Below are 18,441 nucleotides of genomic sequence, written 5' to 3' on the forward strand. Positions count from 1 at the left end.
GTATAGCTGTTATCTGTCACCGAGATCAATGTAAAAGCAATAATACTTACCCCCAGTTAACAGTCAAGAAGTGTGTGTGCAGCAGTGATACAAACAGTCTGCACAAATACATACTGCATCCACCGTCTCCTCTGAGTAATAGCCTTTTAATTACAAAGAACAGAGAGAAATCGTTGGCAATTTTCAGGGGGACAAATAATATCTCACGCTGGGGGTGACAGAGTGAGGAGGAGACGGTATAGAGAGCAGAGTGGGCCCTCTAGTGTCCAACGCGGAGAAGTACCTGAACCTTTGTGACCTTCATTCAACAGCTCCACACATCAAAGTGAAGGATGCAAAGACATCAAATGTAATCAGGACCAATAAGAGAAGTCATCCTGTAAAGATGCCTTTTTCTTTCTCTGTGTTGCCTCTAAATATATGAGCCCTCACTTTTAATACTATAAACATAATCTCTGCGCTCTTCTGTACCAACAGCATGCACTCACTGCCTAATAAAGGAGATGGATGCCCGGGACAGATTCAGACTGTGATATTCATCAGGCCTAAATAGGATTATTTGTGGAGCATTACATCACTCAACTGTGAGCAATCCTTCACTTTTACATGGCACATTATCCACGCCATGTAATGCACATGAGTGCCTGCTTCTCATAAAGAAATATTGTAAAGTTTCCCTCGGCCTCCTCATCTCATCGTTATACAGATAACGCAATAACCTGAGTGGACTTCCAACTGTTACAATAAAGCTGGAGCAGTAAAGAGAGCTGTGTTTGATCCACGACTGTGATGACTGATGACTAGGAAGAGTGTGATGTGTGTGTGCTTGTGTGTCTTTGTCTGTGTCTGTGTGCCTGCTTACCTGAGGTGGAGAAGGAAAGTATTCAGATCCTTCTTCCTTCAGTCCATTACAAATCCATTCAAAATCATCCTCTGTAAGAACCTCCATTTCTTCAGGAAAATATGGAAGTACTACAAGAAAACAAAAGCTTAAAGTCAGTGTTATTATTATTGTTGATGTCTTAATGTGTTAGTTGTATTTAAACCCTACTGTAACTGATAACAGACTGATAATAAGCTGTAAACACAACACTGACCCTCACCTTTTCATTTGACATAGAGACTGACAAACAGTGGATCATGATCATTCCTTTGGAGTTGCGTTCATTCATTAACTTATTTCATTAACTTCCTTTAGTTCTGTTTTTGGTTCTCCACCAACTTATGAGGTAAACATCTTGTTTTTTAGCTGCTAAATGCCCCACTGTGCTCAGTAGCTGGTTACTAGCTTTGCCTGGCTGCTGTGTGCTGCTTGGTAGATGGTGCACAGTGAGGTTATCAGTGCTTTTCTGCTGAAAAATGCTGAAAATGATTCCGATGCGAGCGGTGTGTCTGAACGAAAACAGTAAAATGTCGTAACCTGGTAACCCACAACTGTGAGCTGGAAGAGGCTAAACGCTCTGTAAAGCTGAGGAGAACTGCAGAGTCAGTCTAACTCTCTGTGGGTTTGTCACTACAAGCAGCAGCTTACACATTACATTATCATGTGATCCAGTGTCAATGTAAAAATATTGATTTCATGTTGAGGCTGTTTTAGTTAGATCTGAGTTAGAGTTCATCAGATCAAGATTTTATTTATTTTTGATTGATTGAATCTCTCTCTTGGTAACAAAGATATAGGACTATTATTCAGTAAACATAAAACATAAAAGTGTCCCAAAAACTACTCAACGTTCCTCTCCAAACATGTTTTGATGTAAAAATACTATTTTGTTTAAAATGGTTTTCCCACATAAAAAGTAAAAAAAAAAGGATGGAAAACAGGGGGTGGAAGCACATCTACGCTTACTTCCTCATTGAGAAATGTTTGATCAGGCCTTGTGCCCCACCACCGCTAATTGCGCTAGGTTGACAGGTGAAACAGCAGAGAGTATCAAGATGGTTAGATGTTTGAGCCTCAGTCAGACCCAGACTCAGGAGTTCTAGCAGACGTATCGGAACAGTTAGCGTAGTTAGCATCTTGTATTTGTTTATTTGTTCATTGTCAGTCATTCAGGACGTTTTTACCTGGAGCTGAATTTTCCACAGAGGTGACCGACCAGGTGATTATTATCCGTAGAAACACTGACTGAAGTAGTTTCACAAGAGGCAGACACAGGCCGTCCGATGACTAAAATCCTTCATCCGATTAAAATAAATAGTTGAAAAGGACTAAGGTGTAAAAAGTCTTTCTTAAAAATGAGGCTTAAAACTGGATGAAAGTCAATTTACCAACAACGAGATAGGTTGTAAAACTGTAGTTCCAAAGGAAAGGGCTGTTTGATGATAAGAGAAAGTGGTGAAAATATTCTAAATAAAGCGTACAATTTAACCAGTGGCGATTGCTCTGCGACTGCAAGGGAAGCTCAGCTTCCCCTTAAATGTCAACAAAATAAGTGGTCAAATATGTAGTGTTGTGTGTACATTTCATTGACTAAATATGCACTAGAACACGTTCATCTTTTGTTCAGAATCAGCTACTTATCACAGGTAACCGACACAACTTCTTCTCATTCATCCCCGCAGCGCCACAGAGCTTTACACAGTGCAGACGCCGAGCGTCTACTGACTTAAATGGGGAAGCATAGAGTGGGTTGTTCCACTGCAGCGAAACTAGACGGTCATTGGATAAATGCTGGGCTTTGTCCCGCCCATCGGACGCTCAGCGTCTCTGGGGGTCTATGGGGCAGTGGGCTGGCCCGGATGCTCGGCTTCTGCATGATGATTGGATGATCTGTCTGAGGCTGAGTCCCTTTTTGATTGACAGCAAAATGAGCGAATCAGCGATCTTGAAGTATAAGCATCCACCGGAGCAGTTTTCAAGTTTTTAATTCCGTCGTTCGGAGTTGATCTGGAGACGTTACTGATCCTCAGCGACTTTGTCTATGTTAAAAACGACTAGCGTTGTGTTTGGCGACTCTCTTCTGTCACTCTGCAAATTTACATATAAATAAACGGACACATTTTATGATGTAGGCCAAAAATGAGCTTCCCCTCCTTATAAGACCAGCAGCCGCCACTGAATTTAACAGATATTAGTTTTTTCTGTGGGCGAGTTTTTAAAGTAGCTAAAACTCGTTTTTGCAGATTGCCCCCGTCCACAGCAGCACATCACTCAGAGTCTTTGCCCGTACCCCCTGCTGCCTCTCTGAACTCAGAACGCCCCGATCCAAATCTACTGCAGGTAATACATTTACTGTAGATAATTACCTCACACGACCTCACGTCGAATAACCCAAACTATCACTTGAAGTAAAAGATGTGAATACTTTGTTGCATTTTCTCACTGCTTGCCTGTGTTGTGTATTTGATTCCTGCTTGCTCTCTGTCCTTTTTATAGTCCTGTGCGCGTTTGTGTGTGTGTGTGTGTGTGTGTGTGTGTGTGTGTGTGTGTGTTTGCTTGTGTGTGTTTGAAGAGGCCAGAGTCACGCGTTCATCTCCTTCTTTTTTTTTCTGGCCTTTATCGTCCCTTGTAAGTCTCTGGCCCGACATCACCGTCTCCTCCGTTTGTTAGGCCGGTGTCGGGCTGGAAGTCGACAGATCTCCATGGCCCGTACGACACGAAAAGCCCTCTCATTAATTCTGCAGAGAAAGACTCGATTACCGAGCTCCGGACCTCTTACTGCTGAGAACAGCCTTTCCCCACATGCATCGATTTCTCCGGCCCGTTCAGGCCAGGTCAGCACACACACACACTCCCCCACACTGAATCATCTGAATATCATAATACAGCCCATGATGAATGCTAACTAGACAGCAGCTCCTGCTTTGATTAATGAAGATACTGTGCTGGTTCACAACAGCAGACCTGGCGCCTCACAGCCGAAACCGCAGATAACTATTCAGTGGGTATTAATCATGGTTAACCAGGCAGCAGTTTTCTTACAGGACAAATGAAGTAGCTTACTGTGGACTTAGAGGTACAATGAGACCACCTACACACATACACACATACACACACACACATACTGTACACACATACATTCACATGGCAATGAGAGCACATAATACAAGGTGAGCTTTTAAAGTCAGTTTAATTACGCTTTCGCCCAGGTCTGATGGTCTGAACAGAACAGCCTGTTCTCATCTTGTTGGACAGTTACTAACTCTGTTATTCTGTTGTTGTCTTTTTCTCCTGACTTTGCAGCTCCATTCAAAACATTTCATTAATCTTTATTGCTTCCGTATATTAACGGCTGCACAGCTTTTCTTATTTTCTGAAAAGAAAAAAAAATCTGATGACTTATACAAATCTGTCATCAGTTACTGGTTGTAAAATAACATGCATTTCTATTATCAGGAACGCCACAGTCACGGAGAGGAAACAGTCTGAAACTCTGGACACCTATCGCTGTGAGAGGAGGATCTGCTTGAGCAGGAGAAATAAATCCGTGCGAATTGTCAGTGTAGAGTTCAACTTTGGTGCATTCACACCGCTGACCAATGGTAAACTGTCTTGACAGCGCTGACCTTTTAGAGAGCCCAGAGCTTCCTCTAGTCTTAGCTGGGTTGCACCATTCAGTTTCATTGAACCGGCTCCACAGAAGAGCAGTGGTTTGCAGATGGTTATGAGACATGAGATAATGTTACAAATATGTTGAATAAATAATATTATATATATGATAATAATATGTTGAATACATTTATTTTATTATTATTATCATGCTAGTGACTGAGCTAAGCTAACAAGGATTTTTGTATGTGTACGGACAACTCAAATGCAACAGCAAATACATTTTGTACAAAACGGTAGAAAAGTACAATATTTCCCTTTTGAAGTTTAGTGGTGTGGAAGTACTTGTACATAATTGCTTAATTAGTCCAGCACTGCTAATACAATTATTTAGCCTTCAGCACACATTGATTTTAATACTGTTCAATTACCCAACAGCTAAAACATTTCCTGAATGAAAAGAAAGCAGGTATCTATTATGGAAGTTAATAAAAAAAACTAACTCAACCACCACAGCCACAGAAAGACTACCAAAATGAAATGATAAACTCTATATTGACATTAAAACATATCTCTACAACAACTAATGCTCTACTGTCTCACTGCTCACAACTCATCACCAGTGTTTACCTAAATTAGATAATATATAACATTTTATAACGGTAATGAAATGACAAGCTAACATTGGAAATGAAAGGGTGCCGTAAAGGCAAAACCGACAACCAGTTAATACAATGTAATGAATTGTTTTAGATTAAAATACCTAAATGTAAATTAGTTTTGATACTGTTTTTAATTAGTTTTAAAATGCTGCTTACATGTTAACATATCAGAAATAATATATTCAAATCATGTTTTATAAAATAAAATCACTAGAGCTGCAGCTAGTGATGTCATTTTTGATTGATCTGCTGACAGTTTTGTCAATTAATCAATTTATGTTTATGTTGTTAAAATACAAACTTTCCCAGAGCCCAAAAAATCAACAGATGCAGAAAATATTTCTGACAAATATTATATTGTTATATGAAGACAGATGGATGTACTTGCACTGTACGCAGCACAGCAAGAGCACAGAGGTGACTGATGCTGCTACTGACTGGTCACCTACCACCCCCGCACCATCAATTCCATATAGGCAACATATTTGACAACAGAGGAACTGTTGAGGAGAATACTTGAAAATTCTAATTATAAAAATCTATTTATCTCCATTGAATATATCAACTTAAAGCCACTTAAATAGCTTTAAGTTGATATATTCAATACAGTTTTCATTGAAGGAGATGTTTCTCAGTATCACCATTCAGTCTGTGCAGGAGGACATGTTCAATTTCCTATTCCTGTTTTTATTTAAAATACAGAGACACATGCTTTGAGACTGTGATAGAGCCAGTAAACTTTTATTAAGTATATTTTTTTATACATTGAAATAAAGCCAAAGACTGATTGCTGTACACCAGCCTCATACAGCAGAGGTCTGTTGACACATAACAAACTCTGGAAAACACCACCCTCCTGTGGAGACACAGAGACATGGAACACCTCATGTGGACAGCAGATAAAACCATTTCAGTACAACAGTGTAAAACTCCCAGAATCACAAACTATGAAGTCACAGTCAACATTTAAAATCACATCATTCAAACTGAGAGAACAAAATTCAAAGTAATCTAGCTGTTACATGTGAAATATTAGAAAGGTAGACTTAAAAGTAAGTAATGAAGTGCTGGTTAAAAGGTTCAGAAACTTGAGGGCAAAGGTTTGCAGGATCGACAGATGCTGATTGGTCGAATGCAAACGCCAGGGCAACCATAATATTTGCACAGTTTCATTCGTGAAACAAGGAATTACTCTGGTGTGGATATTGGGACAAGGGTCAGGCATTTCTTGTTGAAAGAGAGAGAGAGAGAGAGAGAGAGAGAGAGAGCAAACAAACTGACAAATGAGTGAATACAGAGAACAGCGTCCCTATGTTGTTGTTTCTCGTGTGAAAATTGTGTTTAAAATAGCTGAGATTAAGTTCCCCTGGTTCCATGCAACTTTTTGGTTAAAGCAGGTTATATATCACATTCCTCCACGTTATATCGTTTGTTTTGTTCTTATTGTTTTTAAATTGCCAGATTTTTTTATATTTTCTGCTCCTTAAAACACTGAAAATATAATATAACACTTCACTAGCTCTGTATTTCCTGCTGATTTCCTTTAGGCTAAATGTTTCCTATAACCTCCTAGAAATGAGGTATAAAGTTGTAAATTAGTAAGGGAAATGTTTAAAGGTCCCATAAAGTGAGATTTTCATGTCTTTTTTGATTATTGATTATTGATTAAACCAGGTCTAGGTTCTATATTAATACTGTATGTGTCATACAGCTCAGCCTGCTCCTTCTCAGGCTGTGATGGGGTGAAAACAGCCTATTAGCCGTGGCTCTGAAGTGCACACCCTCCTTAATTTGCTCTGATTGGTCAGGGGAGACGCCTATCTACAAGAGAGTCATTCAGAAAAACTGTGAAAAAAGTGGCATTTTCCCACTTTGTAATGTTTCGCTGCTGTCTTCCCTCGACCCCCAAGAAGTGAAATCTGATCCGATCTTTACAGGGAACAACAAACAATAGCAGACCTGCTAACACAGCCGCATATGGAGCCAGACGGAGAGAGAGAGCGAGAGAGAGAGAGAAAGAGCGAGAGAGGAGAAGCGAGTGGAGGACTTCTCATGATGATATTCACAACCTGGAATACTTTTATGAAGAAACTCTTTTGATTTTTTGATCTGTGGACCCCTACGGACTAAATGAATATCAAAAATGGAGGAATTGAACACGATGGTACACGATGATTGTACATGATGATGGTAGATTTCAATCAATCAAATTTATGTGCTTATTATTAGCGCAAAATGAACTAAATATTTGAAATCCAGAGACTCTAACTGATCTAACGAGGTACAGTGTCTATATTGACAAAAGTTTTACTTTTACTCTTCAGAACACTTTCAGAACCTTCTAATGGGCCGTGCACGGGCCAACAGATCTTATGACGCAAGAAAATATGGAACCTGTAAAATAAGGCACTAAGCCAATTAAAACTGATATTTCTCATATTTATCTTGACTTTGTCCTGTTGGCCCATTGTTCCATATATCAGTACCAGCGCACAGTCATAGGGTTAGGATCTGGTGCTCTGTATCTAATGTTGAAATATGCTGACAGTGGTATGGTCATGAGACTGGAGCTCATAGTGTTAATATGTGTCATGCTGTCTGCATCATAGAAGGACAGCTTCTTGGATGAGCAGTTTAGGTAAATCCCAATCTTCCGAGGCCTGTGTGCAAATGATAGCTCTCTGATTATATTTGCACAACAGGTAGAATATTTTTGTCCATCGTATTTCAGGAAATTATCTTTTATCCCTAGTTCCCAATAGTCTCTTTGACCAACCTCTGTCTCCCAGTAATGTTGCCCTGAAGAGAACTCATTGACACTGAATGTGCCAATGACAGAGTTGAGCATGGGTTGGTGAAATGATAATAAGGGGGGGCTAAAGAAAGCGGAGCTTTGGTTAAATGGATTACCAAAAGGATCTGATAGAAGTTGGTTGCTTTTGGGAGTACAAAACAAACTCCGCCCATCATCAGACACAGTTATATCTCTGCTGTTTCCTTTGAATGACAGCTCTTCAGCTCGGGGCTGGATCACCTGAAGCATCTCCTTCCACATAAAGAACTGCAGGTGACTTTCATACGGCCCCAAAGTGAGAGAATTATTCACCACTTGGAGCTCATTTGCTCTGGGCCTGAATAAATGTTCAGGAGTCATCATGCTGTTTTCCTCAGTCCAGCTCTTTAAGAACCTCTCATAGTCTGTGATTTTCAGAATTGATGTCACCTTTCCCTCCAGCTCTCTGTTCTCAGACAAAGCTGTTTCCATAGCATTCAATGTCTCGCTCATCTTCTCCATGGCCTCTTCCTCTTTGTCTTTCAGGTCTTTCTTGATCTCATCTTCTCTCTTTCTCAGAAACTGGTGCATCTCCTCAAACTGTCTGCAGATTTGGGTCATCAGCTGCTTAGACTTCTGTTTGGTTTTTGTTATTTCTTCCCTCTGTGTCTTGGCTAAGCTCACTGTTACATGTATATCTCCACAAAGGTTCTCCATGCCTTTCTCCAACTCCTTCCTCAGAGATACAGCTGCTTCTTTGATTGGTTTAAATTTGTGCCCTTCGTGCTTCTCCCCATCTCGGCATATGATACAAGCTAACTGCTGATCTGTGACGCAGAACAATTTCAGTTTTTCTTCATGTTCAGGGCACAACTCAGCCACCTGTGTAAAGAAAAAAAATGAATACAACAACTGAGAGATGTTCATTCCTTACGTATGTTCGACCTGCTTTTGACCCATTCATGAGACATCTGTCACCCTGGTTCTCACTGCATCTACAGTCTGTGGTGTAGACTTCTCTGATAAACCTGAGAACAAATTACATCAATTCATTTATGAGATGAAAGCACAGAGTGTATGGACATAGCCTCCGTGACGTCACCCGTAGGTTTCTGAAGAGTGGTTTTGAAGTGGGCTGCTCTGCAGTCGCCAATTTGGCAGTGTCTGACTCGGCCTACCTCTCGGCTAATGAGAAAATAAATAAAAATGAGGTGGGCCAATGATAGAGACTTTTATTTTGTCACCGGCTTGTTTACTGTATCAGTCTGATTGGGTGCTAAATGATTACATCCATGCTAAAAAACTGGAGAATCTAAATGTGCTTTGAGAAGGCATTATTTGGCCTCTGTATCACTGTGAGGTCTGATGTGGGCTACAAACCAATTTTTGAGATTTTCTAGTGGGCCCTGAGTTGGAAAAGGTTGGGACCCCCTGACTTGACTGAATTAAACATGCTATTCATGCTATATAGTATGCACAGTTTAATTGCCTGACACATTTTGATAGTCAAGCACTTGTCAATGTTGGATGGTCCATGCAGTTAAATATGTGACATCTGTTAAAATGCAGCATATTATGTGGAAGATTGGGTTTAGGCTTGATTAAAGTCTGCTTTTAAATGACAGTGTACAAGTATTGAAAACACTTATTGTATAACACACTCTAGTACAACACTACCACTAAGTCCTATAGAATTACAGAATAAAATCAACACCTTTCTGGCACAGGCCTGACAAAACTCATTATTATAAGGGTAGGATTTATTGCAGGGCTGTTGTACAGGGTTTTTTTTTTTTGCAGGTTTTTCTCTTTGCTGGATTCCCAGGGAGTTTTCTGGTCTTGTTCTTAAAATGTTCACAGCATTTTTGTCAACTAATCTTCTAATGATCAAGTATTTTTGTGGACTATAACTAGACTAAAATATGTTTCTTTTTGACTAAGACAAGACTAAAATGTCCAGAGACTAAAAACAAAAAAGATGACGGACTAAATATGACAAACAATTACTTTTTTTTAATCTAAGGATTAAATGTAAAAGTAAAAGTGCAGACAGAAAATAAATATATGACACTATAACATTACCTGAGTCAACAAATGTAACCTATGAGCACATATAAGGAATTACATTGCCTTATGAATACCACTGACTTACTTCTGCTTTCTGGGGTTCATGCTGTTTCTTCATCTTCGCGGCTTCTTTGGCCTTCTCGGCCAGGCTTTTCAATAGAAGGCTGGTTGGAAGAAATGTCCCTTCTGCTGCAACAGCTGTCAGACACTGTGGACACTGGTGCCGTGTGTTCAAAATATCTGTAATGCATTGTCTGCAGAAAGAGTGTCCACAGAGAAGAGTCACTGGATCGGTGAAGATCGTCAGACAAATAGAACAATTCAAGTCTTCAGAGTAAAAAACAGACGCCATGACTGATGTTGTTCTTCGTGTTCTGCCAGACTGGCTGACTTGGCATTATTTTTTAACTTTCACTTTCCTGGAAAAGCCACACCCCATGTATCACTCGCTTTAGTAGTCACTCCAAGTCTTCATAGGAAGATAAATACCCAGAATACCACATTAGGAGCCCCAACAGATTTACAGGCCTCTTCTACAAAGTGGGAAAAATACTATTTCTAAACACTTAACTTGAAGGAGCATTAGAGAACTCATCAGAGCTACATATATTAGTGTAATGTCACACACTAGTGGAGTGATGTTGAAACTGCTGTTTGTTGTTGGGTGGAGCTTTTTCTCTCTCTCTATACAGTATATGTTGAGTTCACTTTTTCCGATCAGTTCATACAGTTCCCTTTACCAACATGCAGCTCAATGCCTTAAGCTGGCATTCAAAACGCACTAATACAACCAAAGCACTTCATACACGTCTCAGGATCAAATCTGGTTCCAGAAGACTGACAAATGTGGTGACTCATAACACAGTGACCTAAAAACACTAACAACAGGCAGCATTACAAAATATTTCACTACTGTTTTTGAGATGATTTTATTTATTTATTTAGCATCAGATTCCATTATAACAAAAAAGAATGGCGATTATTTATTACATAGATTGTGTACCATACAGGACATGTCGCAGAAATGAATCAAAAATGCTGAAATATGCCTCTAAATGTTTGATTTATTTTGCCTTTTTTTGCACAGAGTTATTCCAAGTGCATAAAATGGAACATAATATCCTGCTGGATCATCCTTAAAGCCAGATTTAAGGTGAGCACAGAGAAACTTCCCCTCCCCCAGACTCAGCAACATTCTGCACAGTCAAGCACAAACTTACAAGCGAAGGAACAATTCCTGTGCACATTATTGACTATAGGTTATTGATTGTGCCTCCATTACTGTTTTTATTATAATTTTAAAGTAAATGTAACACAACACATGGCTCAACAGGACACTTGTTTTGACTCTACTATTATACATAGACATACTAATGGTATTTCCTGTCCAAGACATGTAAACAGCATACAGTAGGTTTTATTAAACATCAGGCAGAGAAGTATGGTAACATAAATCACCACGTACTATATAAGGGTAAATTATGACTGCACTGGAGGGCCAGCTGTTCCACCTCCAGCCTGTATGCAGACTTGTCACCGTCTAAGATGAGTCCGATCACTGATGTGTGGTCTGCAGTTTTCAGGCATTTAACAGGTTGTTCTCCTGAGGTGTAGTCGATAGTTTAGAGGAAGAAGCGCAGTGGGGTGAGCACACATCCCTCTGGGACACCAGTGCTGACTGTCCAGCTGTTCAGCGTCACCTGCTGCTTCCTGTCTTTTAGGAAGTTTGTGATCGAGCAACAGGTGGAGGCAGGCAAGGTGAGCGGGGTGAGTTTGGACAAGAGGACTTGTGAGATGATGTTGTTGAACACTGAAATGAAATCCTCAAACAGGCTCCTGCCTACGTCCCTGGGGAGTTAAAGCGTTGCGGGATGTAGTGCAGTCCTGCGTTGACTGCATCATCCACTGGCCTGTTTACGCTGAAGGTAAACTGCATGGGGTCCAGCAGAGGGTCTTTGATGTCCTTCAACTGGGTTGGTACCAGTCTTTCAAAGGACTTCATTCACCACATAACGTCAGGGTTAACAGGTGTATAGTTAATGAGTAGCGTAATGGAGGGTTTGATGAGGACAAGGATGATCGTGGAATAAATAAACAAAAACAGTGAAAGTCAAAGAGAGCTAAGGACTGAGGCGGCCATCTGATCTGCAGATCCTGTTTTACCACAGCCCCATTATCCCAGACCTCAGAACAAGCACACTCTCAGGGGGTTATGATCTGCTCCCTTACTAAATTTGTATTCAAAATAAGCTTCCACTGGCACTGACAGAGAGCCTCCTCTCATAGTGTAAATATGTGTCATGTTTTCTGCATCGTAGAAAGACAACTCCTCTGACATACAGTCGAGGTAAATCCCAATCTTTTGAGGGGTTCCTGTAAATGTTAACTCTGCGTCTTGACTAGATGTTACATATTTTGGTTCTTTATAGCAAAGGAAATAATCTTTTACCCCTACTTTCCAATAGTCCCTTTTTCCTACCTCGATTTCCCAGTAATGCTGCCCAGAGGTGAACTGATTGGTGCTGAATGCAGATGCATATCGTACTAAGGTGTCCTCAGTGTAACTTTGTTTGACCCTACTGTTGCCACAGTAGTGACAGGATGACGATCCAAATAATGTGTTGTAGTGCTGATATTGGACAATGTTGGGGCTATACATCAAATTCCTCCCATCTTCAGACACTGTTATGTTTTTGCTGTCACTTTTGAGTGACAGCTCTTCAGCTCGGGGCTGGATCACCTGAAGCATCTCCTTCCACATAAAGAACTGCAGGTGACTTTCATGAGGCCCCAAAGAGAGCGGAGGATTCACCACTTGGAGATTTCCTCCTCTGGGCCTGAGACAGTGTTTTTCAGTCATCATGCTGTTTTCCTCAGTCCAGCTCTTTAAGAACCTCTCATAGTCTGTGATTTTCAGAACTGATGTCACCTTTCCCTCCAGCTCTCTGTTCTCAGACAAAGCTGTTTCCATAGCATTCAATGTCTCGCTCATCTTCTCCATGGCCTCTTCCTCTTTGTCTTTCAGGTCTTTCTTGATCTCATCTTCTCTCTGTCTCAGAAACTGATGCATCTCCACAAACTGTCTGCAGATTTGGGTCATCAGCTGCTTAGACTTCTCTTTAGTTTTTGTTATTTCTTCCCTCTGTTTGTTGGCCAGGCTCTCTACAGCACAGATATCATCAGAAACCTGTTCCACAAACGTCTCCAACTCCCTCCTCACAGATGCAGCTGCTTCTTTGATTGGTTTAAACTTGTGCCCTTCGTGCCTCTCCCCATCTCGGCATATGATACAAGCTAACTGCTGATCTGTGACGCAGAACAATTTCAGTTTTTCTTCATGTTCAGGGCACAACCAGTCATCAACCTTTGAAATCAATGAACAAATCAAAAATATAATGTTACATTACAAAAAGGAGGGGAGAAATGAATGATGCAGTTAATCATTTAGTGTATAAAATGTCAAAAAATAATGGAAAAAAGCCCCTCGTTTTTTTCATACAACCCAAAGTGACATCTTTAAAATGCTTGTTTTGACTTACCAACATTTCATTAAATGTGATATATGACAAAAAAAGCGACAAATCCCCACATGTAAGAGGCTCCAACTTGCAACTGTTTTCTTTATAAACGACTGAAACAATAAATTGATTATCAGAATAGTTTCCAATTAATTTTATTTTTATCAACTAACAACTGCAGCCCACTATAATGATTAAGACATTTCAGAGGGTACAGGGATTGTTTATTCTATTATTTTTCTCTAATACCACCGGCATCATTACACATGAATGTGTACAAAAGCAATGAGAAATGTCACACTTACCTCTTCATCTCCATGCTTTCTTCTCAACTTCTCAGCTTCTTTTTCAGCCAGACTTTTCAAAATGTGACTGGTCACAAGACATTTCCCTTCTTTTGCAACAGCTGCCCGACACTGTGGACACTCGGGCAGTGAGCTCAGAGAGAGCGTAATACATTCTCTGCAGAAAGAGTGACCACATTGGAGGATTACAGGATCAGTGAAGATCGTCAGACAAATAGAACAAGTCAAATCTTCAGTGTAAGAGGCAGATGCCATGGCTCCTTTTGTTTTGCCTTGCTCATCCAAACAGACTGACTATGCACATCAAACAATCCCTTCCTATTTCCCAGAGTAGCCCCACCCTGTGCCTCTTTTTAGTGATGTCACTCTGAGCTTTGAGCTCATGTTTCATTCCACATTTTTTACAGCAAGATAATCTCTGTTAAATAAGTCAGCGATACTTCCAGTAAATACACAGTTCACAAAGAAAAACCTGTAAAAATGATTATTTTTATTCTACAGCTCATGGCTCTTGAATATTGTTTATCTTATATGACCAATACAAAGGTGCAATGTCACACTCTAGTGGCGAAAAGTTGTAACTGATGCTTGGAAAACAATCAAACCTTCTTCAGAGGATATCCACTTGATTTTTCTAAGTCAGACCGCTGAAGCCTCATACTGGCCTCAGATAAAGTGTGGGAAACTTTGTAAAGGGTAATACATTCTTTCCGAAGGAGTGGCCACATAGGATGAGTTACAGAATCAATAACAACAGGTAGCATTACAAAATTCATCACTATTGTTTTTGAAACAGATTTTATTTATTTATTGAGCATCAACTGCGATTCTTTTAGAATTCATTTTAAAATTCTTTTATTTGCTTTTAAAGCCTTAAATGGTCTTGCCCCATGTACCTCTCTGAGCTTCGGCACCCCTGTGCACCTAGCCGATCTCTCAGGTCAGCTGACCAGCTGCTCCTGAGGGTTCCCAAAACCAGGCTGAAGCTCAGAGGGGACCGAGCATTCTCTGTTGCTGCCCCGAAACTGTGGAACGAAACTGCCACTGCACATTAGGCAGGCCTCTTCATTGTCCAATTTTAAATCTCTTCTTAAAACGCACCTCTTTTCTTTGGCTTTTAACACTGCGTAGGTTGTTGATTTTATGTGCACAGATACTTTAGCCATTTTGTACTGTGTTTTATTGTGTTTTTTAAGATTCTGTCTTTCACTATGTTTATTTAAATGTACAGCACTTTGGGAACCTTTGTGTTTATTTAAATTGTGCTTTATAAATAAAGTGGATTGGATTGGATTGGATTTTACAACAAAAAAGAATGGCGATACTTTATTGCATGGACTGGACATGGACATACCTTACAGCATACGTCACAGAAATGAATCAGAAATTTTTTAAATGCCTCTTTAGGGTTTATTTATTTAGTTTATTTATTTATTTGTTTTGCCTTTTTTTCATAGTCATTCAAAGTACACAAAATGAAACACGAACCCCTACTGCATTATCCACGCTTTGAAGTCAGATTTAAGGTGAACACAGAGACCCCCCCACCCCTCCCCCGGGCTCAGCACATGCTGTACAACATTCTGCACAGGGAAACACAAACTTCCAAGTGAAGGAACAATAAGCAAAGCAAAGGTTTGACTGGAGGGAAACTTTTAGTAAAACAAAAGTTGTTATTTTTATCTTAAGTCCTGTACAGATTACTTACTATAGGTTATAGATTACCCCTCCATTACTGTTTTTACTTTTGCTTCACTTTTGTTCATAATTATTATTTTAAAGTAAACGTAACACAAGTCATGGATCAACAGGAAACTTTCTTTGACTCTACTATTGTACACAAACAAACTAATGGTATATCCTGTCCAAGACAAGTTAACAGCATACAATATATTTTATCATTCATCATGCAGAGGAATAATATAAAACGTCATGTACTGTACAAGAGCAAATAAAATGAAAAAAGACGCAAAATTGAAGAAGTAAAAATCCATGTAAAAGGGAGGGCTAGTATTGAATAAGTGTAATATTTCAGCTCTGTCATCTTCACAGTTTTGAGTGTATTGAGCTCCAGGTTATTGTAACTGCAGTAGAGCTGTCAGCTGTTCCACCTTCAGTCTGCATGCAGACATGTTAAACAGGTTGTTCTGAGGTGTGGTTAGTATCGTGGTGTGTAGTACCTGCTGCGTCTTGTCTGTTGGTGAAAGTTTGTGTTTGTGGGAGTTTGTGATCAAACAACAGGTGGAGGTGGGCGCAGGGAGCTTGGTGAGTTTGGACCGGAGGACTTGTGAGATGATGTCGTTGAACACTGAGCTGAAATCCACGAACAGGATCTTTGGGCGTCCAGGCCGTCTGTGATGTCCTTCAGTTGGGTTTGTACCAGTCTTTCAAAGAATTTCATCAACAAAAATATCAGGGTAACAGGTGATTGAGTCTTGTGACGAAGGATTTCTTGGGGACCAGGATGATCGTGGAACAAATAAACAAAAACAGTGAAAGTCAAAGAGAGCTAAGGATTGAGGCGGCCATCTGATCTGCAGATCCTGTTTTACCACAGCCCCATTATCCCAGACCTCAGAACAAGCACACTCTCAGGGGGTTATGATCTGCTCCCTTACTAAATTTGTATTCAAAATAAGCTTTCACTGGCACTGACAGACAGCCTTCTCTCATAGTGTGAATATGTGTCATGTTTTCTGCATCGTAGAAAGACAACTCCTTTGACATGCAGTCGAGGTAAATCCCAATCTTTTGAGGTCTTCCTGTAAAGGTTAAGTTTGTGACCTTATTTTGACTAGATGTTACATATTTTTGCTCATTATAGCTCAGGTAATACTTTTGTAGCCCTACTTTCCAATAGTCCCTTTTTCCTACCTCGATTTCCCAGTAATGCTGCCCAGAGGTGAACTGATTGGTGCTGTATGCAGATGCATATCGTACTGAGGTGTCCTCAGTGTAACTTGGACAGGAATGCCTGTTACTTCTGCCACAGTAGTGACAGGAATGGTAGCCTGAATTCAGCTCACCATATCCACTGTTCTGCTGAGACTTGACAATGTTGGGGCTATACATCAAATTCCTCCCATCTTCAGACACTGTTATGTTTTTGCTGTCACTTTTGAGTGACAGCTCTTCAGCTCGGGGCTGGATCACCTGAAGCATCTCCTGCCACATAAAGAACTGCAGGTGACTTTCATGAGGCCCCAAAGAGAGCGGAGGATTCACCACTTTGAGATTTCCTCCTCTGGGCTTAAATGAGCGCTTTGCAGTTTTCATGCTGTTTTCCTCAGTCCAGCTCTTTAAGAACCTCTCATAGTCTGTGATTTTCAGAACTGATGTCACCTTTCCCTCCAGCTCTCTGTTCTCAGACAAAGCTGTTTCCATAGCATTCAATGTCTCGCTCATCTTCTCCATGGCCTCTTCCTCTTTGTCTTTCAGGTCTTTCTTGATCTCATCTTCTCTCTTTCTCAGAAACTGATGCATCTCCTCAAACTGTCTGCAGATTTGGGTCATCAGCTGCTGAGACTTCTCTTTGGTTTTTGTTATTTCTTCCCTCTGTTTGCTCCCTATGCTCTCTACAGCACAGATATCATCAGAAACCTGTTCCACAAACGTCTCCAACTCCCTCCTCACAGATGCAGCTGCTTCTTTGATTGGTTTAAACTTGTGCCCTTCGTGCTTCTCCCCATCTCGGCATATGATACAAGCCAACTGCTGATCTGTGATGCAGAACAATTTCAGCTTTTCTTCATGTTCAGGGCACAACCGGTCATCAACCTTTGAAATCAAAAAACAATCAAAAATATAATGTTATAATTCAAGGAGGAGAGAAATGAATGACACTATAATGTAGGGCTATACCTAACTACAGCTGAAGTCAGGAGTTTACAGTCACTTAGGTTGAAGTCATTACATTCTTTTTTTTTTTTTTTAATCACTCCACAGATTTCATGTTGCTAAAGTATAGTTTTGGCAAGTTGGTCAGGGCATCTATTTTTTTCATTAAACAAGTAATATTTCCAACATTTGCTTCCAGACAGACTGTTTTGTTTTTAATTCAAGACATCACAATTCCAGCGGGTCAGAAGTTTACTTACACTAAGTTGTCTGTGCTTTTAAACAGCTTAGAAAATTTGTGAAAATGGTGTCACAGCTTTAAATATGATAAATGATATATAACAAAGAAAACAGGAAATCCTCACATGTAAGAGGCTTCAACCAGCAACTGTTTGCAGAGGCTACAGAGATTATTTCTTCTAATATTTCTCTCTTAGACCACTGGTTTTGTAAAAAACGTGTTTTAAAAACTTACCTCTTCATCTCTATGCTTTCCCCTCAGCTTCTCAGCTTCTTTTTCAGCCAGACTTTTCAAAATGTGATTGGTCAGTAGACATTTCCCTTCTTTTGGAACAGCTGCCCGACAGTGTGGACACTGGCACAGTTTACTAAGAGAAAGTGAAATACATTCTCTGCAGAAAGAGTGACCACATGGGAGCATTACAGGATCAGTGAAGATCGTCAGACAAATAGAACAAGTCAAATCTTCAGTGTAAGAAGTAGATGCCATGGCTCCTTTTGTTCTTCCTTTCTCCGTCAAACCGACTGACTGAGCACTTCAAGCAAC

General features: G+C 40.2%; 3 protein-coding genes across 3 annotated transcripts; all 3 read right to left on the reverse strand.

The window, feature by feature from the left end:
- Positions 1–5,879: 5,879 nt before the first annotated feature.
- LOC111661902 (nuclear factor 7, ovary-like) lies at positions 5,880–10,566 on the reverse strand. Its single transcript, XM_023415596.2, has 2 exons — positions 10,080–10,566; positions 5,880–8,809 (listed from the first exon to the last, which is right to left on the reverse strand). Exons 1-2 carry the CDS (start codon positions 10,344–10,346, stop codon positions 7,634–7,636), a joined length of 1,443 nt encoding a protein of 480 aa, XP_023271364.1. The 5' UTR covers positions 10,347–10,566; the 3' UTR covers positions 5,880–7,633.
- A 359-nt stretch (positions 10,567–10,925) lies between these two features.
- LOC111661903 (zinc-binding protein A33-like) lies at positions 10,926–14,089 on the reverse strand. The gene is made up of 2 exons (XM_023415597.2): positions 13,818–14,089; positions 10,926–13,358 (listed from the first exon to the last, which is right to left on the reverse strand). Exons 1-2 carry the CDS (start codon positions 14,070–14,072, stop codon positions 12,180–12,182), a joined length of 1,434 nt encoding a protein of 477 aa, XP_023271365.1. The 5' UTR covers positions 14,073–14,089; the 3' UTR covers positions 10,926–12,179.
- Positions 14,090–15,110: 1,021 nt separating this feature from the next.
- On the reverse strand, positions 15,111–18,441 carry LOC111661888 (zinc-binding protein A33-like). Its single transcript, XM_023415583.2, has 2 exons — positions 18,130–18,441; positions 15,111–17,594 (listed from the first exon to the last, which is right to left on the reverse strand). Exons 1-2 carry the CDS (start codon positions 18,382–18,384, stop codon positions 16,392–16,394), a joined length of 1,458 nt encoding a protein of 485 aa, XP_023271351.1. The 5' UTR covers positions 18,385–18,441; the 3' UTR covers positions 15,111–16,391.

The sequence above is a fragment of the Seriola lalandi genome, unplaced genomic scaffold, assembly GCF_002814215.2.
Source record: "Seriola lalandi dorsalis isolate HSWRI2012SDOR001 ecotype SW California unplaced genomic scaffold, Sedor1 jcf7180002054554, whole genome shotgun sequence".
NCBI lineage: Eukaryota > Metazoa > Chordata > Actinopteri > Carangiformes > Carangidae > Seriola > Seriola lalandi.

What these genes read in the sequence shown, in the direction of transcription:
- LOC111661902 (XM_023415596.2), bottom strand. Translation starts at nt 10,346, where the DNA reads ATGGCGTCTGTTTTTTACTCTGAAGACTTGAATTGTTCTATTTGTCTG. An exon ending in ATGAACCCCAGAAAGCAGAA is followed by an intron (nt 8,810 to 10,079) that starts GTAAGTCAGTGG and finishes TTCTTTACACAG; the next exon opens with GTGGCTGAGTTGTGCCCTGA.
- LOC111661903 (XM_023415597.2), bottom strand. Translation starts at nt 14,072, where the DNA reads ATGGCATCTGCCTCTTACACTGAAGATTTGACTTGTTCTATTTGTCTG. An exon ending in GAAAGCATGGAGATGAAGAG is followed by an intron (nt 13,359 to 13,817) that starts GTAAGTGTGACA and finishes TTGATTTCAAAG; the next exon opens with GTTGATGACTGGTTGTGCCC.
- LOC111661888 (XM_023415583.2), bottom strand. Translation starts at nt 18,384, where the DNA reads ATGGCATCTACTTCTTACACTGAAGATTTGACTTGTTCTATTTGTCTG. An exon ending in GAAAGCATAGAGATGAAGAG is followed by an intron (nt 17,595 to 18,129) that starts GTAAGTTTTTAA and finishes TTGATTTCAAAG; the next exon opens with GTTGATGACCGGTTGTGCCC.